The 25,104-nt window shown below is 37.3% G+C and overlaps 1 protein-coding gene and 2 non-coding genes across 4 annotated transcripts; all 3 read left to right on the top strand.

The window, feature by feature from the left end:
• Positions 1-1,954: 1,954 nt before the first annotated feature.
• On the top strand, positions 1,955-20,570 carry LOC129780635 (hrp65 protein-like). 2 transcript variants are annotated; one of them, XM_055789122.1, is made up of 13 exons: positions 1,955-2,510; positions 3,216-3,896; positions 3,958-4,144; positions 4,523-4,713; positions 4,781-4,891; positions 7,874-16,784; positions 18,957-18,998; positions 19,063-19,211; positions 19,267-19,314; positions 19,632-19,709; positions 19,916-19,973; positions 20,205-20,333; positions 20,527-20,570. In XM_055789122.1, exons 1-6 carry the CDS (start codon positions 2,139-2,141, stop codon positions 8,081-8,083), a joined length of 1,752 nt encoding a protein of 583 aa, XP_055645097.1. In that variant the 5' UTR covers positions 1,955-2,138; the 3' UTR covers positions 8,084-16,784; positions 18,957-18,998; positions 19,063-19,211; positions 19,267-19,314; positions 19,632-19,709; positions 19,916-19,973; positions 20,205-20,333; positions 20,527-20,570. The 2 variants fall into 2 exon arrangements, with proteins under 2 accessions (XP_055645097.1, XP_055645098.1); XM_055789123.1 differs by lacking the exon at positions 7,874-16,784.
• Positions 19,758-19,827, top strand: LOC129781055 (small nucleolar RNA U18). The gene has a single exon (XR_008744085.1). It is a non-coding gene; the product is annotated as a small nucleolar RNA U18 (small nucleolar RNA).
• LOC129781056 (small nucleolar RNA U18) lies at positions 20,381-20,452 on the top strand. The gene has a single exon (XR_008744086.1). It is a non-coding gene; the product is annotated as a small nucleolar RNA U18 (small nucleolar RNA).
• Positions 20,571-25,104: the final 4,534 nt, after the last annotated feature.

The raw sequence follows: 25,104 nt of genomic DNA, 5'->3' as shown, positions 1-25,104 counted from the left end.
AAAAGATCACAAGCGCGTAGTTAAGCAATTTAGACGTGATCCGAGAAGTTCGGTCCGGGATGTCGCCAATAAGCTGAATTTGTCAAGTTCATTCGTCCAGCGGACCAAGCATCGGGAGGGCCTGCGTACATACAAGGTTCAGAAGGCTCCCAACCGCGACGAAAGGCAAAACATGGTGGGGAAGACGCGAGCCCGGAAGCTGTACACCGAAATGCTGACGAAGCCGCATTGCCGTAATGGACGACGAAACCTACGTCAAAGCGGACTTTCGTCAGCTGCCGGGCCTGTACTTCTTCTCCGCAGAGGACAAATTCAGCGTTCCGGAGGAGATTCGCATACAGAAACTATCCAAGTTTGCCAAAAAGTACATGGTGTGGCAAGCGATCTACTCTTGCGGAAAGCGGAGCGCCCCCTTCGTGATGACCGGCACGGTAAACGGGCAGGTTTACCTTAAGGAGTGCCTACAGAAGCGCTTACTACCACTATTGAAGCAGCACGAGGGCCCGACCATCTTCTGGCCGGATCTCGCTTCGTGCCACTATTCAAAGGACGTATTGGAGTGGTACGAAGCCAACGGGGTCACCTTCGTGCCAAAGGAAATGAACCCGCCCAACGCGCCGGAGCTTCGCCCAATAGAGAAATATTGGGCGATTATGAAGCAGGCCCTCCGGAAGAACCCAAAAGTTGTCAAATCGGAGGCGGACTTCAAGAGAAAATGGATTTCTGTTAAAAAAAAACTACAACCTGACGTTGTACAGAACCTTATGGACGGGGTAAAGAGGAAGGTACGAGCATACGGGCTTGGGCTCGAAGTATGAAAAATGGAAAATGCCAAAAGTTGTTTAATAGTTTTTATTTTACTGTCTAAAATTTTCAAGAGGATCGGTCTACTGGGCGAATTTCTACAGCGTTTTTTCCGTGATGCAATTTGATGTGATACACCCTTTATCCTATTGAGTTAGCTAGTTTTCCAATTATTAATTATCTGGATTACTTGCATACACACTTCTAACGATATAATTTTGTTCCACCAATCTAGTACGACCTTGTCCATATCAAAAATGGCAGTGTGATTAGAGGGATGCAGGTTTGACAGACTGATTATGACAGATTATCGCGCAATACCGCGCACCATTGTAAAGAGCTTCTCTGAAAAATGTCGCGCGTGAGTATATCGCAGGCGATTAAAAACCTGCATTGTAAAGGAAGCATTATGCTTCCTTTACAATGCAAGCTTTTAATCGCATACGATTTACTCACTCGCGATATTTTTCAGTGCAGCTCTTTACAATGGTGCGCGATATCGCGCGATAATCTGTCATAATCTGTCTGTCAAACCTGCACCCCTCTAATCATACTGCCATTATTTGTTATGGACAACGTTGATTAGATTGGTGGAACAAAATTATATCGCTAGACGTGTGAAAGCAAGTATTCCAGATAATAAATAATTGAAAAACTAGCTTATACAATAGGATATTAACAAAAATGTGTAAAAATAATTATGATTATGCATCAATACGTTTGTAATAGGTGGTCGACTTAGCTCTCACTTATTGGAGCGGTTCGTATGTATAAAGCTGAACATTCATTTCGATATATCATTCCTCTTATCTAGCATATCTTGTTCCACCTCTCTGATGTATGTAGCGTCTCCTGTCAAAGCAACGCGATTTTCGCAACAAAAGCTTGGAGAGTTCTATCTTTTTTCGCACTGTCATGGGTGATTTAGCGCTTTGCTCTGATTGGTTGGCGAATAAAAATCGTTATTAAAGAAAAAAAAATCGCGCTCAATGTGAATGATTGTAAATCTGGCATAAACGAAGCTCAATGACGTAAACGTGGATATCAAGAAAGAAAAAAGAAGGTTGTCATTGCAGAGTCTGGCAGCACTTACGGATGGTATAAATGCAGTACTAGTTCGTTGCAAATTTTCCACATCCTCTCGCTCGCAGCGACTCGTTCATTCTGTTTTCGGTTGTCGACTGGTTAACACGCGGTCCTTGATTTGTTTTATACATTTAACCAATTATAAAGAAGTGAAGCTCCGGTGAAGTGCTGATAATCGAGGTTTAAAGTTGCGTCTAGTGTGTTATATAACGCAAACAAATAAGTGTCCCAAGAAGAAAGTGGTGAAAATGGAAGTAGCTAAGCCAGAAGTTAACGGTACACCATTGCCACAACGTCAGCAGAACAATGCAAACCAGGGTCCCCAACCTGGTGGCGCAGCCCCAGCCAATCAGAATCAAGGAGGTGGCCCGCAAAATCAGCCCGGTGGAGGCAATAAACCGAATCAGAATATGAATAATCGCAATAATAACCAGAACAAGAATCGCGGAAATATGAATCGATTTGGAAATCGCAATAATCAACAGCAGGGTGGTAATCGTCAGAATAACCAGGATGGAAATAACGAAGGAAATCAGCAACAGCAGCATCAGCAACGTCCAGGAAATCAAGGCCATCAAGGAAATCGTGGAGGAAACAGAAACCGGAACCAAGGTGGCGATGTGAGTAGATTTTTCGGAATGAAAACTATTTTTCTTCGAAGGTGAAAAATGAGGCGGCATTTTTCAAGATGGCGGCTAATAGCGACACAGTAGTGGCATACACATACTTTTCAAAATGGTGTAGTTACGAAGTTTCAAATATTCGCCGCTCTAGAGAGTGCTGTCCTTTTAATTGATTTTTTTTTTTGTTAGATATTGTTCTATCGTTAATCTTGCAATACATTTGCACAAAGAGCAAATTAAAAAGTAGTTGTTGAAACACGTTGGCTTTGTCTTTCAAGCAATACTTGAATTACTGTCGCCATCTTGAACAATGACCGGGGGTTGGTCAGCTTCTGATCCTCAATATAATTCTGTGCAAAAAAAATTGTTGGGCAAGCTTTCCCCAAAAATTCAGATAATTTGCACGTAATTTCAAAGGATTTAAATTTTAATTCCCATAAAAAAACTCAAGAATGAGTAATGACTCATTTTGGCTTCTAATATTGAATACATCGAAAGCTACACCACTGTTCGTAAATGTGTATGGTAAACTATCATATATTTTATTTTCTATCAGTCTATTTCCATCAAAAAAGTGATAAAACTCGAGTCTAGTGGAAATAAGTAGTGATCAGCGATTATTCGCTCCAGTAGACATTAACTGCGATGAGAACAAATAAGGCATAAATTTTTCGTAATTAACGATACAAAATATTTTTGCAGGGTGATCAAGGCCAAGGCTTTGACCGACGCCGTAGCGGTCCGGGAGACCAATATTTCATCAATGAGAAACTGCGTATGCTTCAAGGACCGTTGATGGAAATCCCACCGATCGAGACCGAAGAAGTTAAGTTTTCTGGTCGTAATCGATTGTACATCGGTAATTTAACAAATGACGTGACCGAGGACGAGCTGACGGAGCTTTTCAGACCGTACGGTGACATTAGTGAGATTTTCATGAATAAAGAGAAAAACTATGCCTTCGTGCGTGTGGACTATTTTTCCAACGCCGAGAAAGCAAAGCGAGAGTTGGATGGAACTTCGCGCAAGAATCGCATTTTAAGAGTGCGTTTTGCTCCGAATGCAACGGCAATTCGCGTAAGGAATTTGACGCCATTCATAAGTAATGAGCTGCTTTATAAAGCCTTTGAAGTATTCGGACCTTTGGAGCGTGCTTCGGTGCAAATAGATGAGCGTGGAAAATCCACCGGAGAAGGTATCGTTGAGTTTAAGAACAAACCTGGCGCTATGTCAGCTCTACGATACTGTACGGAAAAATGCTATTTCTTGTGCTCTTCGTTGCGTCCATGTATTGTTGAGCCATATACTTATCAAGATGATACGGATGGATTGCCGGAGAAATCACTGAACAAAAAAATTCCCGACTTCCAAAAATCAAGACAGGTTTGTAGCGATATCAAGAATAATATCGTAACATTATATTAATAATTTCTTCATTGAGCAGCTTGGACCACGCTTCGCTGAACATGGTTCGTTCGAGCATGAGTATGGTCAGCGCTGGAAGCACATGCATGAGCTGTACAAGCAAAAGGCTGAAGCTCTAAAACGCGAAATGATCATGGAGGAGGAAAAATTGGAAGCTCAAATGGAATTCGCTCGGTACGAACACGAAACTGAGCAGCTGCGAGAACGTATGTTAAAATTACGATTATATTATTAGTTTGTGTGTGTTTTATTCGATCTTGCCAAAATCGAAACGTACTGTGTGTTTCCATAGCAGAAAAACAAAATTTAACCCATGTGTCTTATGGTTGTCCTCATCATCAGAACTAATATTTTAGTATTGTTAAGCTCATAGACTAGAGTCATTGTGATCGATTAAAAGTCTGACTTTTTATACCAAATCCAATACACTATCGCGTTGTTTCTTAGAACAAAACCTTCCAATCCATTAACTCGTCAATTGTTTCTGAAAATTGATTTTGCAGTCTTTAACTCGTTGTAGTAAAATTTAGGATATTTCGCTTATGGGGTCATCATTAACCAGAATTTTTTCGTACAAAATATAGAACTTCGCATGCGTGAACAAGATCGTGATCGTCAGAAGGCTGAATGGGAAATGAAGGAACGTCAAGCTTCGGAAGCTAAGCAGCGCAATGAGATCCAGATGAAGCACGATGTGGAAGAAATGCAGAACCGCATAAAACGAACTGACGACGAGCTTCACAGACGTCAACAGGAAAATAATCTTTTTATGCAGGTAGGTTGACGCGTTTTTTTTTTCAACACCGTCTTGAGTTTAAATGTGCTTTCAATTTATTATCTAGAACCAGCAAATGCACCTCCAAGATAACGATAACAACCGCCGACCGTTTGACATGATGAATCAGGGTGGTGGTGGCGGCGGCGGCGCTGGTGGTAACAACTTTGGTGGAATGGTAAGTCGATTCCTTCCCTTTTTTTATGATCGTTGCCTTGTGCGGCAAGCGAAGAAAGAGTTTCAAACAAATATGAGAGACCGAATCGCCCAATGTAGGCATATGTTCACGATTATTGTGAGTTTTTTTTTTTTGAATATGTTTTCCACATGTTTGAGAAGATTACGTCTTTCTGTACGTGTTTTCGTGCCACAGTAAAATCTTGAAATTCCGCGAAACCTAGACTTATCGCGTTCGTCTTCCAACTGCTTAATTCATTGTACTGTTACCTTCATTCAATTTCTCTCCATTTTCCGTTACAACCTACAGATGTGGGATTATATACTCTGAGCGTTATCACAACGCACTTTCGATTGATCATGTTTGATCCACATTTCACTAAGAAGCTATCGATATTAAAAGAGTCATGTTTGCAACGACCCACAAGCGCGCAAGTATGGCGAACATTTGCCCTAGCCACAATATTCGATCCACACTCGAAACTTGTAATATCTAATGGAAATGCTCCACACGCTGACATGTACTACATATAGCTCACATTTATTTCGGGCTACTGGTGGATCACGAATATGTCGCACTTGTTGAAGTCTGCTAGTTTCAATAAATTTTTAAATCCCAATACCAACAACCAAGAAACTCGTACGGTTGTAAAAACACAGAAAATATCGTTCTAACCTCCTTGCATACAATTCACAATTCTTTTCAATTATCTGGTTTTTTCTGATGCCGATAAAAGTGCGCTACACATAAAAAACGACGTAACCATCGTAAAGGAACGTAACTTCGCATATTTTCCCATGTAAATCGAACGGCTGTAATTCACAAACACACAATCAACGATAATAAACCCAATAATAAACATAATAAATTCATGAGAGTAGTTGACGCATCGTTAACATTGACGTTGTGTGTGCAGCGCACTAAACTCGAATAGCAGTGCCGTGTGTAATTGAATGAATGGTTGTTAGGATGTTTTTTAAACCGATCGGAAAAAAACCATCTTTTTCCGTTATTTTTTCTGTGAGTTAATGTCGGTGGCGATGGCAATTTTTTTGATCATCAAGGAAGATTTACAAAATTCATGGTCGTATTGTCGTTGCAAACATGTTCTTTGCAAAAAAAATCGATCACACTGTCACTCTCTTGACATATTCCTTTTTGAATGGAAAAGTGTGTATGGAAAGTTCATGAAATGAAGGAACCCATTCCGGTGGTAGCAATACGACGCCACCCATATATTCGATGACATATTTTTCGACAAACAGCACGATGATATCGCAACAATTGCTTATAAAATATGTCCGTTATGAGTACTGTGTACAATGTTCAATCTTATATGTATAAGCCTCTAAAACTGATCTAAAAGCCTCTAATATAATTGTTATTAAGAGAGGATGTTGTATATTTGTAAACTAGCAAGTAATGCGGAGTACTGTGACGAAAAACGTATGTATATAAGCACTAAGCACGACCTGTGCATAGCACATTATTCTCCGCTATAATTCTTGAGATCGTACTTGTCCCGTTGCATCCTATGGATGTTCTTAAATTGTACTTAACACATGAGAATGTGAACATTAGACGACGCTAAATGAGTGAATCAGAAAGTTTTGTGTAACCCCAATAAGATTTGTATAAGTGACGGAAAAGGTGTGCTCGCAACGATTCAAATGAGACGGAATGAAACCGCTTTTGATTGAGACAGCAAGTTCCATAGTAAACCTATAGGCCTTCCCGGACTTTGTCAGTGTAGCGCAGGATCATGCTATTTTTCTTTGGTAATGATTTTCACATTATTCTGACCACTGGTGTACACGATCTAGTAGATGGATAGTTTAATGATTTTTGTATTGATAAAACATAATTTTCATGCTGAAATATCTTTTTTTTTTCATGTTTGGATCTTATTTTTAGATCTTTATTGTGTTATCCGAGATTTTCGTTATTCGCAGTGACCTTGCCCGACTATTCCGCAAATAATCGGGGTTCTACTGTATTTCACTTTTGGCGGGTTCTTTCAACTGATAATGATGTCTCAGATAATGATAAAATAAAAAAAATCCGCCCATCGAAGCAAATGCCCATTATTGCTAGCGTGATATTTTTGATGACATAAATTTCTGCTCATGGGACGAAGAATATGAATTCAGATGAATATAGAAGAATATATTCATGATCTGATTTTCAACAGTCCAGTGAACTTGTCTTAACTTATTAACATAGGAATTATTTGCTTTTGATGAGTCGAAATGATGGAACTCCGCTTGTTATTTTTGGTACCAATATGAAAAAGACCGCTGTCCTCGAAATAACAAACGTGTAGATTGTTCACAGTCGATTTCTTTATGTTCGATAAACACAATACAACAATGGGATATTTACTATAGTTGGACTATCTCGGATGGCTCCTCTGATTATACTATTTCGCATGTATGAGATCAATTACGCTTTGAATGATTACAACATTATCTCTCGAATTCGTATGATGTGGAAATATATTCACAATTATAAAAAAATCCCTATAAAGAATGAATTGGCGTTATATGCGGTTATTTTTGTTCGACAGACAAGTGCCCTAGGAATTCACAGTTTTCTGAATGGAAATATACAAACATACAGAGCATATATTCTTGGGAATAAATCTGACCTAAACAAAATGATTCTTTTCCAGCATACTCATACGACATATTTAGATTGAAGCGATATCATCGATGCATTTTTCGTATCATTCCCCCCTCAATACTGCTTATGTCAGTACATTTATTGTGTATGCCTAATGGCGCAGAGCTGGTCTGATTTTGCTAGCGTCCGCAATTGTTTATCTTTCTTCTCGCAACCAGACAAAATCTACACGAAACGAACCGAATGTGTTGTGTCTAAAAAATAAGGCATTTCCGAAGACGATGCACACATGATGTTCTTTTTACACTCACACAAAACCCGCTAATCTTTAATTGAAATATTAAATCATAATTCCAATAGGAGATTCGTGACTATGAGCATGGTCAAAATAGACAGTCGCGCTTTAACGACGATGGCCAACAACAGAACAACCAGCAGGGAGGCGGAGGAGGACCTCAGCGCCAAGGCAATGCTTTCGGCGGCGGTGGTGGAAACAATCGTAACTGGATGAACAACAACAATGATCGTCGCAACAATGATGATTTCCAGAGCAAGCGAAGGCGTTTCTAAAGCGATGGCAAAATGGCGTGTATGCATCATGCACCTTGCTCTCAATCTATTATGCTAGAACGAAAACTTATGGGCCACAATGAGAACATAATGAACGTTTGATACAATGCATCAATTGTACCGATCGTATTTGCTTACTGTGTGCCCATCAATCTAATATCAATTTTGAAAAAGAGAAGAAAAAAATAGTTACGACGTATACTGATCACCAGGGGACCTAGGCTACTCGAAACCCTGTTTTCAACAATCTTTTGTTCTAGCAGTTTGTTGCAAAACATTATGCAGACTATTCGTAACTATCAGAATTGGGATTATTTTGACGCGATACATATTGTCAGGTGGGCAGTAAAATATTGATCCTTAACATCCTTTACTTTTTTAAAAGATACAAGCAGCAAATCTACATCTGATTTTTTACATAGTTCAAATTGAAGTCGATAGAGAGTATTTATGTAAACTGGCGCATAATCATTTAGATGGATCTTGAGATAAGTTTTAAGAATATTAGATTATGAGCATTTCGCATAATAGAGATGAGTACATATTCCTTTCATCTGGCCGGAGTAAGCTGATGACTTATTCCTGCAAATTGCACTGTACTAGAAGGAACAAAATATTTTTAATTGCTAATTTGAAACTTACCTGTAAGTTATTCGAACATTATATGTGTAATAATATAAATTATACTGATTGGAAACAATAGCACTTGCCTTTTTCTATGTTACAAAATTATTGTAGTATTGGGGAGAAATATATCGTTATTCATAATTGCCAAAAAACCCAGTTCCGAACAAGTTTTAGAGGAAGTTTTTCTTTCAGGAATCGATTATTAAAAAAAATCGTTCCAACAACCTTGCCACTCAATTTCGCAGATAATCGGGGTTCTAATGTATATCTTATGTTGTCTTCGGATTATGGTATCGTGCATACCTTTTTGAATTTCGCTTTCTTCTGTGCAAAAGCTGGTTATGTTGGGTTATTTTCGTGGGTCGTGTTTATTGGAGGAAATTTCTTCGTATTCATTGAAATGTTCAACTCTAATAAATGATTTTTAGGATACTAAGAGTTTCCCATTTGGTTTAGGAAGTCTATGGGATATACTTTTGTCAGAGATTCTCAAAATCATGTAGACATTCCCTAAAGTTTTTTTTTCAGAAGTTGGTCAGGGTACCTTTCTACTGCCTGTAGAGCGTTTTTTAACATCGATAACAGATGAAAGTAGGGGCAGCTATCTAGATGTGGTTAGATGTTCCAAGTATTCGTATTTGATCAATTTAGGCTTTATAAAATCGAGTATACACATATTTTATATTTTATTATAAACACTTTCAGCATCCTGCCCTGGCATTTGTCTTTAACTGAGTTTACACAGTGAATCGACCGATTTTTTTTTCAAAGAAGGCTAATTGACTTCAATTTGATATGTTAATCGTCAAAATAGGTTCAGTAGTTCAAAAGTGATGAATTTTTGAAAAAAAAGTCATTTTAGAAAAAGTGGAAAAAAGTTGATTTTTCGAATCACCCTTATAAAAAAAATTAGAAATATGGGTCTAATATTTTTCGATTATGAACAAAACTATCACTTTCCGCGAAAATCAAAGAACCACTATATCGGTTTGACATGGAATGGCTGATTTTGGGAGCTGTGTTAGCACAAGAATTGCTCCAAAATGAATAGCTTTTGAATTTTTCGCGCTAAAAAACAGGCATGTTGCTAGATATTAGAACTATTTAACCACAAAGCTAGAAGTGGTAAATTATTGTTAAAGTAAAAAAAAGGTTGGTGGCAATATAGTTGCTACTACCGTTAAAAGGGTAAAAATTGCCTTCGGGGCCTGCTAATTTAACCCTTTGCGGTCGGAATTATTATCCCGTGAAAAAGATCCTCTTGTTTTTCCACTCTATTTTTTTATTTACACCGAGTGCCGTTATCTTTTATCTATAGAAACTGCGTAGTAATTTGTGAACAAGTTCACTAGACATTAAAATTCGTTCAGAAAAATGTAAACTATTAAATATGGTTGGATAAAAGTATTTAGTATGATTCCTTGCTGTGGTGGCTGAGAGCAGACATACGATCGCAAAGGGTTAATAGATAGTAATTCGCCACCAGATTTTTACATTGCATATTCGTCATCGCGAATACAACTACAGCAGTTTACTACTGACGATTGCGATTCATACGCCACAATTTTCGTGCAAAACAAAGAATTTTTCCGCGAGTTTTTCAAACAGCATTGTACCGTTCTGAATCATAATCAGAAAACAGGTCTAAACTTTATGCACAGGTATTTGGTTGATATTTTAGATAAATTAGTTCAATATGCTTTTAAGCTTTCTACTTTGGTACCTATTTGATCGAAAACAAAAAAAAATCATCGAATAAAATGCTTTTCAAATGAAGCGAATAAAAATCAAACTTCGGACACTAAATCAAATTTCGGACAGATTGAATTCAAATTTCGGACACTTTATTTTGTAATTTTTTGAACGAAAATTACATTACACTTGATTATATTTTAAAGTCAACTGCGAAACACTTACCAGGCAATCACAATAAACTGTTAACTATGATGAGAACTGATGGAACACGGGAGAAATTTAAATATTGATGAATGGGTAAATTCTACGTGCTCACGCTGAGCCAACGTCAAACACAAACGATAGTGAGTAGTGTTGATAGATTTTTGTCGATTATGTTATAATTCAAATGTAGTTCTCATATGAAATGATAGTGAAACCAAGGGATTACACAAAGCAATTGTGATATTATTTTTATAGTTATATCATCAGTGCATCAAGCATTTCAAGATATTAGAACAAAGTGTCCGAAATATGATGTTGTTCGAAATATGATTCAGAACGGTAAATTAGATACAATTTCTATACTCCCATTGGGAACAGACAATAATGCTCTCAATTGTGTCACAGAAAAATAGAACGGTTGGTGTTTTATGATTAAGTGTTTTTTTCTAATCCGTTGGCAACAATAAAATATCTTGAAAAATTTAATTGATTCGTGATGACCACAATTGAAATAGAATCTAATGACCATGGGAAACTACTTTTACTTGCTATAATTCTTGTTCGGGAACCCTGGTACACAATAACAAATTATTCCCATAAAAGATAATACTCTATTTCGAAGATGAGTGACAAGGGAGGGATTTTTGCTGTGAAATGGCACCGATACTCACTTTCAGGTCATCGTGTTTCTTTTATTTTAAAAAGAAATCGCGTGAATGTTACGGATCCATCGAAAATAAGGCATCCATGAAACTTCAACGAATAAGAAGCATTCCATGAAACGTTCATGACGAAGAATTAGTTAGAGAGCCTGTCGAAAATACGACACATATGTTCCCGGGAAAGAGAAAGACACACTTCGGACATAATGTGGCCTGGACTAGCAGGCTAATTCTATGAATGTGAGAACTATCAAGGACGTATCCATCATCGCTGGACACGACGAATCATCTATATTAATGATAAACAGAGCTATTGTTCAACGGAAGCAAAGGTACTTATGATTTCCGTCCTCGAGTTCCTTCATACCACATATTTGCAAATGATGACCATTACCATGATTACCACAAATCTGCCTACACATCACTGGAAAATTCGCGACATGTAATGGAAGTACACAAACAACTATATTCACGATCATGTAGTACGGAAACCTCGGCCACAACTATTGTTGATTGATGCTTTTTCCGATCCGTAAAATGTAAGTGTGGGATGGAACTGGAATGAGGACACAAAGGAAGCGCTATCTTGAACGGATTCACACGAACTAAATCGATAAGGAACGCTGTCGGATAAATGGAACTTATCTCCAATTGATCCAAAACAAATACTGCTGTGTTGCAGTTTTTGGCTGAAAATCGCAATGTAATACCGTCAGTGTGGAACTACTTTGGACCCTTTTTTAGGTTAAACCACTTTAAGAAGTTATAAGCACACTATCAGTGGGTGGAACCTAGAACTAGCACTTTCAATTGTCTGAGATTGTCTGACAGTCAATAAACATGATTTAATAATGGTAAAAGGCACTAAATCAAATTGATTTTAAACGCGGCTATTGTCAGCTTCTCTACTCGAAAATCTTGGATGAGTTCAAATTGAGTTTAGCATTTTTATCAAACGAAACACCTTTGGAACTTTTGGATTTTTATTGCAATTCCTCGGATGTTTTAGGATTTCCACGGCACGATTTCACACTTAATAAAGCCATAAAGGCTAGTGGCCTTTAAAATTAACCGATGAGGTTCCCAAACTGTTGCATTCTTAGGCCTTTATCAAGAGGAACTCCACCATAATTTTGCAGTTTCTCGAGGCATTTCGACAGTTTCTTTCGCGAATTATTTGCGTTTCAATAGTTCGGAACATTTTTGAGCCTAGCAAAAAGAAAGTAACGGACGCATTAAAAAATAGACTAATTTCGGTGATGAAAAAAACCTACCCTAGCCATGACCGATGAAAATATAGATGTCGGCACGTTCTTCAACTGTTTCTCCGTTTTTACTACGATATTATTGAAATAGATCCTCCGATATCTTGCACTATATCTTGGCATAATGGGCCAAGGTCCGGCTGCGAGACACTTCTTGATAAAGGTGGCAACTCCTTGCAGGCACTTCGTGCTGTTAACTGTGAATGGAGACCGCAAGCTCCGAACGAGAGAACAGCGTCTTGGACATTCTCTTCTCGCTGATCGTCAGCCCAGGAAGGATCTTCTTCGTGGACATGGTGTGGGAGAAATATTTGACGTCATCGTTTCACCTCCTTGATGGCGGACGTAGAGTACCCTCTGCCAGTCGTTGTCGTCCAGCGTGAGGTAGGTTTTGTAATCCATTACGATCACGACGTCGCGCTTCGTCGGAAAGTTGTTTTTCACTAGCACCTTCAGCCGTGATTGCCTGCTGTTCAGACACGGCCGGCCTTGAATGATGCTTCCGTATAAAATGTTTATTTTGATCAGGTAATTCGTTTGGTTCACCTTCGGAAGGAAGCTGGTAGTACCAAAAATCTCGTGAATGTTACGGAACCAGCAGAAAATAAGGCATCCATGAAAATTCAACGAATAAAAATTTCATGAATCACGACAAAGGATAAGGTAGAGAGCAAATGTAGGATTCAAGCAAAAATGGTCCATTGATTTTTCGTAGGTTTTTTTTCATATACATTATAAATTAGTCTATTTTTTTATTCACACGTTAAACAAACATGACCTTGCAATATAAATATGGTTTACGAAAAAATTGTCCACCCTATTTTTTGTCCTACCGTAATTTATGAATTGGTGTTTAAGGAGCAAAGGTTTTCAAAGCGGCCCTTTGAAATACAATATAAAATGTATTGTAGTATTTCTGTTAGAAAACATTGAATAGCTAGTGTCCAAAACAGTCCCGCGTGTCAAAAGTAGCCCCACACGACGGTACTACACAAGTGTATGCTCATTCATGTTATGATCATTCTATCTCAATTCAATGGATATATTCTACTAATGACAATAATTTATTTTTCAGGTTCTTTGAACACAACCAGTAAATTGATTGTATCGACGATTAGAAACACTCGGCAGTATTTGTTTGTGTATGTGTGTGGTGTCTTCTCGTGTTGTGTTGGGTTATGAGTCGGTTATTAACGATGGTGTGTGTGAATTGGTCTGTTCGCTTGAAATTCCAAATGTTATTTATGGCCCGCATTAGAGTTGAATGTTGTGTAGATACGTGCTTGACCTATTCTGTTTAAAGTGTAATTTTTATAAGGTTACGAAAGGATTCATCAAAAACGCTTCTCCCAGTAATGAATTCTTAACATTTGTTAACATTCTTGTATTCCAGTTATGGATTTTTTGGTAGAACAATGAGACTTCGTTGTAATACTGTTTTTCCACGAAGAATTGATTTAGTAATAGAGCCTTCGATCTTAAAATTTTGACTTCAAAAATGAACATTTTTTCCATGTTTTCTCACAGTAACCACCATCTACACTTGGAATCAACACTTTTGTTTTGCTTTAGGCTCATTAGCATTTTCAACTGTAACAGAGCCGAGTTAAATTGTGTACATGTTCATCGTATCGATACATATGGTAAATTACACAATATCGCATTTTTCGATGTTAGTTGCGTGGACGTAGTAACTATAATAAACAAAAATGGTGAATTGAGGTGCCTGAGTTTTTTTTTGGTTAATTCAATTAGTATTATAGAAAGAGAACATTATCATTAGGCTTCCGCCGAATTCGGATAGCCGTGGCTTTTACTTAACACCCGCCATTGTACAGTGACCTCACCGCAGAACGCCAGTTTGTTTTGAGCAGTTTGCCGCTTTTCACCGTTTTTTTTTGCGTCATCAAGATGACCATATATCTCTCTATGTGGCGAAGCTTTGCGGTGTTGGGAGGTTTGTCGCCTTTGTTGATGAAAGCCAACAGATCTAAGTCCGTGAGCATCTCCGTATACAGCTTCCGGAATCGTTGTTTGGTCGTCGTGTTCTGCCTGTCGTTGCGATTCGATGTTTTGTTCTTCTTGTAGAACGACAGTCCAGCTCGTTTCGTGACTTGAAGCACTGTTGTATACGAAATTTCCTACTTATACCGGACGCTTCGAGAATGAGAGCTTGGAGCCACTTTTTTCGCCGTCGCTGCAGCTTCCAGCTTTCGATTTTCCCCCGATTCTGGATTCTTGACAGACGATAAACGTTCTCCGATCACTATTATCACGCTCATCACAGTTGATTTGGCTACATTCAAAATTTTTCTAACTTCTGGTGCGAGAAGCTTGGTTTTAGCAGATCAAGATAGAATCATACAGGCGCACATTCATAAAACGAGGAATGTTCAGGTCTTTCAAGCACACGCTAAAAAGAAATATGGAAATTTAAATTAACCAAATTTTGATATTCCCACACTTCAACTAAAATTATGAATTATTACTAGGCTTCCGTTGACAAATGGTTAACATTATAAATATCGTAAGGGGAGACACGGATTCGCTTCCAGTTCAATTTATTTTTTCATTAAATAAATTCCATTCCTACATGATACTCACGCGTGTTGAAGTTGCTCAGAATAGAATCAAGATGTGGCAAAGAAATCACAATCGAGCTCTAGCAGAAATAACGTGTTGAGACAGCTAGATTTTCCAAAGAACGCTGGTGTATAATTGAAGAATGAGAATTATGATAATGATTGCTATGTACAGTGTCGGACAAAACATTAAGACCACTGCTCAATCAAAAAAAAAAAAAAGAAAGTGATCCAATCCAGTGCTTCAATCCATTAATAATAATTTATTGGCACTGTTGGAAGAAATATATAACATCTGTGGTTAAAACAATACGCATTCATTAAAAAATCATTCTAAGGATACTCAACAACTAAAATGGCGCGACAAAAATTAAGACGAAAAATTAAGAAAAGTTAAGAGAATGCTAAAAAAATAACAAGAAAATTCATACCGTGAAATGCTTCAAAGGTTAGTACTAGGTCGTGTAACCTTTGTTACGCATCACTTCACGCACCCGATTCAGCATGGATTCCACCAGCTTCTGGCACGTGGTGACTCGGATGGCGTACCAACAAGTTTGGATCCTATCCCACAGTTGCTGATTATTGTTCGACTTGTCCGTGTACATCAACCTTTACACGATCTTCCATAAGTTCTCTATAGGGTTCAGATCCGGTGACTGCGCTGGCCACTCCATGACGTCGACATTGTTATCCTGGAACCACTTTTTGACGGTCTTGGCGGTGTGCTTCGGATCGTTATCCTGCATGAACTACAGGGGCATCTCCCACTCGGTGTGTAGTAGCATAACATCCCTTAGCATTTGGGCGTAGAGGTACTGATTCATGATCTTCATTCATGAAGCCAACCCAGTATCAGGAGAAACACCTCCACACCATAATGTCCTCTCCTCATGCTTGAATGTCTTCGTGGTATACTGTGGCATGCAAGCGCAGCCTATTGAGCGATGGTTGGTATTGGGCGGATGGAAGTTTTTCCGTCCGAGCCGATGAGGTTTACTTTCGTCTCATCCGACCACAGTATATTTCGACACTGCTTTTTCTTCTCCGGACCGATCCAATCGAAGTGGTCTTTCGCGAACTTCAACCGCGTCTTCAGATGCTCCTACCTACCCCCTACCCCCTATCTAATGAAACACCTCTCAATCACAGATATCTATCAATTATTATTGCTTATATTCTTATTGGTTCCACTGTGAGTCACTGTAAGTGTAAGCAAATAGTTTACTACTTATATATATTACCGTGAATCATAAAGAAAAGTAATGAATGTCCTCTTTTTGTATGTTTGTGGTAGAATGGGGTTTCGTTTCGTTTCTGCCGGCAGTTTTCTACCTCTATTTTTGTATACTCCAGTTCGTCAGCGTCAGCATCGAATGGATTAAAAGGGAAGACAGTTCGCATTGTATTTCAGCTATATCTGAAAGCACAACACAACTAATGAAAGGATGAGGTGAAGAAAAGCTTCTCTGTACTTGTGCATAATAATTCTCACTGTCTGAATTGAAATGGAAGAAGAATACACACATCAACTTGTCTGTGTGTAAAGTATGAACTAATTATCGAGGATATAAGTTTGTAACGGGACCACACAACCAGTGGGTACAAATAGCTGATGTCGAATTGACCACTTTGCTGAATGTCGTACTATCAACAAGATAAATAGGTAATTTATAACTAGTTATGTATTATCACTTTCTACCGTTCTATTACTATCTAACTTTATCGATTCTGACAGTTACAACGGAATAATTATATACCATGATTGGCTTCGTTACTCACATCAAATTAATAAAAATTATAGGAACAATATCAAATATACACTGCAACAATTTGATTCTTGTCTAATCTAGGCAAAACAAATCTATAAAGAATAATGAATGAAGACATTTACGGCATGCATATTTTGAAACGATAAATTGTTCGATCAACAATTTCTATGACGATTAATTGTCATGCGGCGATACTATTTGAATAACTGAAACATTTTCATCACTTTCATATGATCAAATGATGGAAACGCTTACCCAAAAATCAAGGAACAAGATATCCATGTGCATCAATAACTGACTCGTAATAAGTTAAGTTATGAATTTTGGGCACAATATGTGTGAACATTATTTAAATAGTTCAGTCAACAAAGTTTTGTCCCTTTCACGATTCAACGATAGATGTGAGCCCAAATTCGTTCATTTTTGAAATGATGGTTGGATTGATTCAGATGAAAACAACCGAATTATCAAATCTATATGTTAGGGTTGCCTTTAAATTCTTCAATTAAGAAAATGTGAAATTAGAACACATCAATGTGTTATCATTTCGCTTGTAAGTATAGAAATAAAAATCAATCAAACACAACACACTTCAAGCTGCACGGTCCTATTTTAGTCTCTACCCTAATGATCCCAGGTGTATTATTGGATCAGGATCGTGGCAACAACGGTCATCATGAGTCTTCTAAATCAAATGCTATTTTCGACATACTATTAATTCTGTCACGATACTTGTTAGTGCATTTGTCAGATGGATTATCGCTAGATACTTCGTTGTTGTAAATCAAACATACGCATCGTTAAACATGTGAAACGTTTTTGTCGAATATGCTATTCGTAAATAAACAAAATATTTGAAATATACTGATAACAAATTATGTATTTAGTAGCGGCTTTGTTCTAATTGGAAAAATATATGTGTTGGACATCGTACTAAATTCCGATAAGTCTAATTTCAGGCCATTTATTTATCCTATTCGTTTATTTTATTTACCCTTATTTGCATAACAGCTGTAACAGCTGTTGTTTATGTGTCCATTGTATTGAGATTCTCAAAGGCTGTTTTAATCATAGTACAAATAGTCCGATGTTTCAGAGCATTTGTGAAGTGATCGGATAGCGGCTAGATCACCGTCACTTGATGATAGACGCTTGAACGTAGCTATAATAAAAAACAAAGGTCAATTGAGAGCCCTGAGTTTTTAACTGATCGTTCGCTTAGTAAGCTGACGCGCAAACTATGTGAGAGTGTATTTTAACGATGATCATAAAGTTCGATATCAACGCCAACCTCTCAAGAATGAACGAATTGGATATTCTCCTATCCATTTCTGATGTAACCTTTAACACATCGAGTGTTAAAGAAAATTACCGAACTTTTAATTTCGTTGTCGGGACAAAAACTACATTTTTGCATTACAAATGAATTTAAATCATGTGGTTTGATATGAACAGTGTCAAATCGAATAATGTTTCAATTATGACATGAAATTAAATATTATCTATTTTCAACTTTTTGGTCTATAAGCTGAATTTGAAGTGTGGTTTTTGAAGAAGAGCAATGTAACATTTATGCCAACATATGGTTTCACATAAAGTATTTTGTGGAAAATAACAATTCTTTTTTACGGCATTATAGCAAATAAATAGAGAATTACATATGTCTAAATGTGTGATGAGATACCTTAGCCTCCTGTTACTTGAAAACAATATCTAGTCACATCGAATGTTGCTGCACATATCTGTATATGTTTCTCGTGCTAAGCGCGTTGATGTTTGACGCATTTTCTGCTAAGGATATCCAAATTTTGTTCTGTAACTCAAATAGACAAACTCTATAATGCCATCTGTTAGTTGCATAATGGAATGACCACTTCTAGAGAATTACTGGAATCATGTGAAATCCGATTGTGAATTAATGAATCAATCGCACAGTCGATTAGAAATACTTTTATTGTCTGTAATCAAAGTAAAATATAGATAAGGAGGTTGTGTTATGATTTTTCGTCGAAAACGAAGTCTACGCTCAAGAGAATATTTTCTAATATATTTTTGGTTCGTTCCAGGCGATGTCAAGGAATTTCTTTCAAAGGAAATCATCTAGAAAGGTAGCTAAATTAACACACTTTGCATTTTGATATTAATTCTTTTTTTTTCTTCATTTTCGCCTAGGTTTTCTGAAACAGTGTTGGATGACTGTGGGTGGTTGTACATTGCAAAGCCATATTAAACTACCTCAATGGAAACGCGAAGTAGAGAGATGTACATACAACATAACTGCAGAGTGATAACAGAACTATTTTCTTGCCTCGACAAATCAGGTGAGAGAATTCAGTTTCTGGTACCGGAAATGATCAAAGAATTTTTTTTCGATAGGAGACACTGATGCCACGACGGCTACGCTGTAGCACATGGACGATAAAGGTAATATTTGTTCTTTGTCGTTTCAAATTTTGTATTCAATTATTTTTCAATGTGATGATAAGCTGGTCCGTGTTTATGAATTTCTTTGATTATAATAGCAAACCACTACTGATATAATAGTAAACAAAAGTGTAAAGCTCATGGAAAAAAAAAATAATCGATTCGTTATTTAAATTTGTTTAAAAAAAGTTAATTCCTAACCTACGTTTCCACGTGTTTATTTTTCCGTGGTATTTACACAAACGTATTCTATGTGGTTGTTATGCATCATTGGTGAATTACAATATTGATTTGAGCTTTTTTCCCTTCATCCGCAGGAAGTTGACAATGGGAATTATTATCAATATCTGTCAATTCGTTGAAGAGGGAACACATTGTGCAATAAGCGGTCTAGGGTATTGTCACTTTTTTGTTATAGCTTAATCATACATCTGTGTTTCTTCTTGTTGATGATATTAATTGGTCCGTGTTGATGAATTTTGATTGATTATACTTTTCCAATTACTGAAAAATTGAAGAAATGCAAATATATGAAGAAAATTACAATTAATATATACATAGTTTACTCATGAACCTAATGTTTCCATCATATATGTTCTAGATGCTTTTGTGGACAAGGGAACAATTACATCGCTTAAGCGACGAATATCTGCAACAAGGTGCGTTTAGTATTCAAAATTATCCTTTTGTTGAACACATTTCTTGCACTATTCGCATGATGATAATAATTACCGATTGAGCATTCAAATGATAATAAAAATTCGGCTGCAAATAAACTTCTTGTTTATTTGTCTGACAACGAGTAGCGCTGCAATATGCTCAAATGATAATTGAGATAGTTGAAGCTCAACAGTTATTTTTCATCAATTTTACGTCGTAATAATTTGCAGATGCGACAGTGATGGAATATTTGGATGTGTCTTGAAAATGCTCAAAGCAACGTCATACACAACCTTCAATAGCTGCGCAGTTTGTTTGGAAGATATCATCATACACTGGAAATATGACGAAAGAAGAAGGTAACTATTATGATTTTCCCGTATAGGAAAATAGTCTTAAAATTATTATTGTGATGAAAATAATTGGTCCGTGTTGATGAATTTTATTTGAATATGTTTTTCTCCAATTACTGATCATTTTATGATAATTTAATAGTGTAATCAAAATAATTCTCGTTATTCTTCAAATGAACATATCTTTTCTTTATTCTAGCGATACGCATGATGACACTTCTTCGGTGAAACTGCAGTTTGAAGGTTTGTACAGTTTGCTTCATTGTCCTTAATGCAACATATTTTGCACTATTCGAATGATGCTAATAATTACCGATTGAGTATACAAATGATAATTACTATTTGGCTGCAAGTGAACCTGATGGTTCATTTGTCTGACAACGAATAGTGCAGGAATATGGTAAATTAACAAAAGAGAATATCATAAAATGTTTTGTTAACCAGTGCAATGTTTTTTTTATTTTTCAGAAAAATGGAGATCCTTTCCAGTGATATGAGAATTATTTCTATGGCAAAATGTGGAAGGTTGGTATGGTCAAAGAACGGGGACTGACAATGAACTTTCCTCTGAGGTGCAATTAAAGAAGTACTAACTTAAAGGATGTTTGTGCTCATTTCATTCAACGACAATAGTATTTTCAATTATTCCCGAGAATTATGTTGAATTCAAACATTTTTTCTCTATCATTAACCCTTTCATCCAAAACGTCGAACCACACCCGCGGCGATTATATTGGGCCAGAACCTACAACATCGAACCTCACTCGTGGTGTATCGATGTGAAATGATTACATAGCTTCGAGTGCATGATGGTCGTGGGAATGCTCGAACGATACCAGATACCTAGAGATTACTATTTTTAGTTAATTTTTTCTCAATTTTGGGTGAACTTTAAAAAAATGTGAATTGCTATCACAGGTCGGACTTGATAATATATATTCGACCATTTTTTTCAACAATTATTTTCAAATCCTATACATAATCGAATCTCAAGAAACCAATTTTTTCATTAATGTATGAATGTCAAACATCAATAGAAAAATAGCTTTTTTGTGATTCGATTATATATTGAATTCGAAAATTAACGTTGAAAGTGAAATTGCGATTATATATAATCGAGTCCGACCTGTTATTAAAACAAAAATGTATGTAGCAATGAATCGTTCGTTTTTATTGTTCAATTAGTTGCATTATACATGTATTTGCATATCATCACTTGGTCACTGTTAGGTACGTATGCCCAGCAAAGTGATGAAAGATTCGATTAGCTCATGTTTGGCCCGTGCTGTTGGGAATTAACCGTTTCGCTACGAGCGTCGTCTATAGGCAACATCCGCGCGACGACCTGTGTGTACGAGCGTCGTCTTTAGGCGACATGAAAGTCATACATATGCACATCGATCACACCAGCGCGATGTGCAGACTTTTCGGCGCAGTGCTCCATACGGAGCACACTGCCGTATTGAAAGGGTTAAATCGTAGGGAAAGGGGGTAATATTCCCAGTTTCTCATACCAAATTCGACCGATGAGAAGTCCATTGTTAGTCCCTAAAATCATTAATGTACAAAATAGCTGCCCTTTACTAATGATGACAATAATTACCGATTGATTATATAGGTGATAATAAAAATTTGGCTGCAAATGGGCCTATGGTTCATTTGTCTGATTACGTATAGTGCAGCGCATTTCAACTGCTATCTTATTCTGAACTAGTTATATATAAAAACAGATTCTAACCAATACTTATTCCTTTCCATTCACAGGGAAAATCTATTTGTCGGATCTCGGACAATCAATGTAGGTATAACTTATATAAACATAGAATAGTCCCCTCTATTCCACGCGTCGAATAGCTCAAACCACAGGGCATATTCCCGTATACACTTCACGGTAAAAACGAAATGAACTGTGTCTGCGATGATCACTTGCTCTACACTAAAGGTAAAAATTTTTAAACTCATGTACTTGTTATCAAAATATAGATATGATGATATTCTTTCAAAATCATGTCTTCTTTTCCCGACTGAACAAAACCGTGATAGAAAAAAAAAACAATCTGACAGTTCATCATCATAAAGATGATTATCTCATAGATTTCTTCAGCATTTAATGAATCTTTTTGTTCTACAGATCTTGAGCCGATTTTTGGGAACCATGATCCAACTGAGCGAACGTGTCAGATGAGGTTTGCATGATTTAAAAATTGATTTGGAAAACGAAGAACATTCCAGACCGCCAAAAAAGTTTGAAAATGAAGAATTGGAGGCTTTACTCGATCAAGATTGCAGATACACTTGGTGTAGTTCAGCAAACCATAAAAACCAACCATTTAAAAGCAATGGGAATGGTCCGAAAGATAGGACATTGGGTGCCGTATGAATTGAAGCAACGAGACGTCAAACTCCATTTTTTCATGCGCGAACAACTGCTCCAACGGCATAAAAGAAGGGTTTTTTTTTGCATCGAATCGTTACTGGCGATGAAAGGTGGGTTCATTACGACAACCCTAAACGTCGGGCAACGTATGGATACCCCATCCATGCATCAACATCGATGGCCACGCGGAATATTCACGGTCAGAAGGGTATGCTGTCTATTTGGTGGGACCAGCTGGATGTGGTGTACTATGAGTAGCTAAAACCGAATGAAACCACCTCTACCGACGACAATTGATGCGTTTGAGCCGTGCATTGAAGGAGATACGGCCACAATACAAGCAAAGACACGATAAAATTAGCCGACAAACCGCCCGATTATTTCAACAAATGGATTCGTGAATTGCCAGAAAGATGTGAAAAAGTTGTGACTAGCGATGGGCAATACTTTAAATATTAAATTTGTAACCATTTTTGCAGAATAAAGCAATAATTTTTGAAAAAAAACTTAGAAACTATTCTTATTGATAAAAAAAAATTAAAAAATCGTTTACGTTTGTCATTTGAAAGAAAATCATTGTGGGATGATACATGAGGTAAACCGTTCGTCCTGTTTTTAAAATCATATGTTGTAATAATTGTGATAGCCTTCGTGTACACACACCCTTATTCTACATTCCGCCGGATTTGCATTCCGATCGAAACCATCATTTCGTTCGAGTTATAATTTCGTATTTCCTATTTCGAACTTTTTGCCCATTTAATGTTGGAAGAGTAACAGATCGAACGAAATGCAAAAACAACTCGAACGGAATACAGAATAGAATTTTATCAAGTAGTTCGAAATATTTCGAATCTATCGAAATTTTATTGGTGCAGTGAAAAGCGCTCGCACTGAACCGAGCCTTCGCGAGTGTGACACCGTAACGAACAACAGCGAAATAGGCGATTTCGGCGCGTCGGTCGAAAATGTAAACGCCCAGGCAGCAACGAAAATGAAGCTCCCCCCGCTGGTGGTGAAAGCGGTCGCTCTTGACAAACTCATCAGCGAATTTGCATCGATGGGTGTTACAGCAGAGTACAAGCTGTGTGGCATAATTCAGCCTTTTTCCAAGCAGTTAACATTGTTTATTTTCCGTCTTCATAAGGGCTTCGTTGGTGCCTTTGAGAATGCATCAATGCATTAAACTGACGTTATGGCGAAGCAGACGTTAAGGTTGTGCACCAAAAAATTATTTGGGAAATACCAAGCATCTTGAATGTCTTACTGGAATGTTATAAGTTATTTGGGTTCGCGTGCCAGTCGCAAAACTGCATTCAACTAGGATTGCATTTGCGCTAATATTGATCATAATGAAGCATTGCTACTGTTTTCGAGGTTGTTATTAACAAAAAGAGTTTATTTCGCTTGTTTAGTCATCAAGAAAGTAAATGTTCTGGAATTTTGTATGTAACTTCCTCCACTAAGGGTGACAGCTGCGCTTCTCTCGAGCATGAGAAAGTAATGCATCTCTTCTCGAGGCCAGTAATATTAACAGAAGCGTTTCTTTTGAGAATAGCGCAAAATGATGAGAAGTGTTTATATTCCTTGTAGTTTCAAGCCACCAATGTATGGCTCTGTACGCATGCTATGGTGAACGCTTGGTTTACGTTGCACGAACGATACCTAGAGGTGCGATTCTTTTGAGGCAATACTATATAACATGTAACATGATATTTGATACTTGCAAGTGTTGTCATTGTTGTTGTTTCCATGCGGTAGAATAATATCCAAAGGTATAAACAAGCGACTTATATAAAATAACAGCGTAGTTCTACGTCAACAATGCGGTCGTGTCTTGGACACAACCTCCTATAATTTTCTTTGTTTCATATGCGTTTCTGAGCGAAACAAGCATAATTGCGTCCACATTATCCACTTCTCAAATCATTTCCATCCTTCCATCAAATTCTCTAAGTTGCGCACGACATAATTCAATAGCAAAAAGTTTCGACATACAACTAAAAGCACTAAACAGCCACGCGCAACAGAAAAGGAAAACTGTTCCATCGCAAAGTATGGAAACAGAAAGAAATCGAACAGTGAACGACGTGGATTTGAGTTATTTTCTTGGGAAAACTATTTTTGTACAATCCCTATCTACCGCACAAAAGTTTTTTGACGTAAGACTACGTCTTACATTAAGGGTGCCAAATCAGAAAACGACACGTTTTTATGAATTAAACTTAACGTTAATAACTATTTTTGCTGCGAACGGATTAACGATTTGCATACCAATCGAATCGGAAATTTTTGTTTTATTTGCTATACATTACAATCGCATAGTCTGTACATGACTTAAATTGATGAAAATTGGAAGCATTCCCATTTCCTCATACATTTGTTCTATCCATTTGTGTA

The sequence above is a fragment of the Toxorhynchites rutilus genome, chromosome 3 (assembly GCF_029784135.1).
Source record: "Toxorhynchites rutilus septentrionalis strain SRP chromosome 3, ASM2978413v1, whole genome shotgun sequence".
Taxonomy (NCBI): domain Eukaryota; kingdom Metazoa; phylum Arthropoda; class Insecta; order Diptera; family Culicidae; genus Toxorhynchites; species Toxorhynchites rutilus.
The sequence above is the reverse complement of the archived record's forward strand: the minus strand, read 5'-3'. Positions and strand labels throughout refer to the sequence as shown.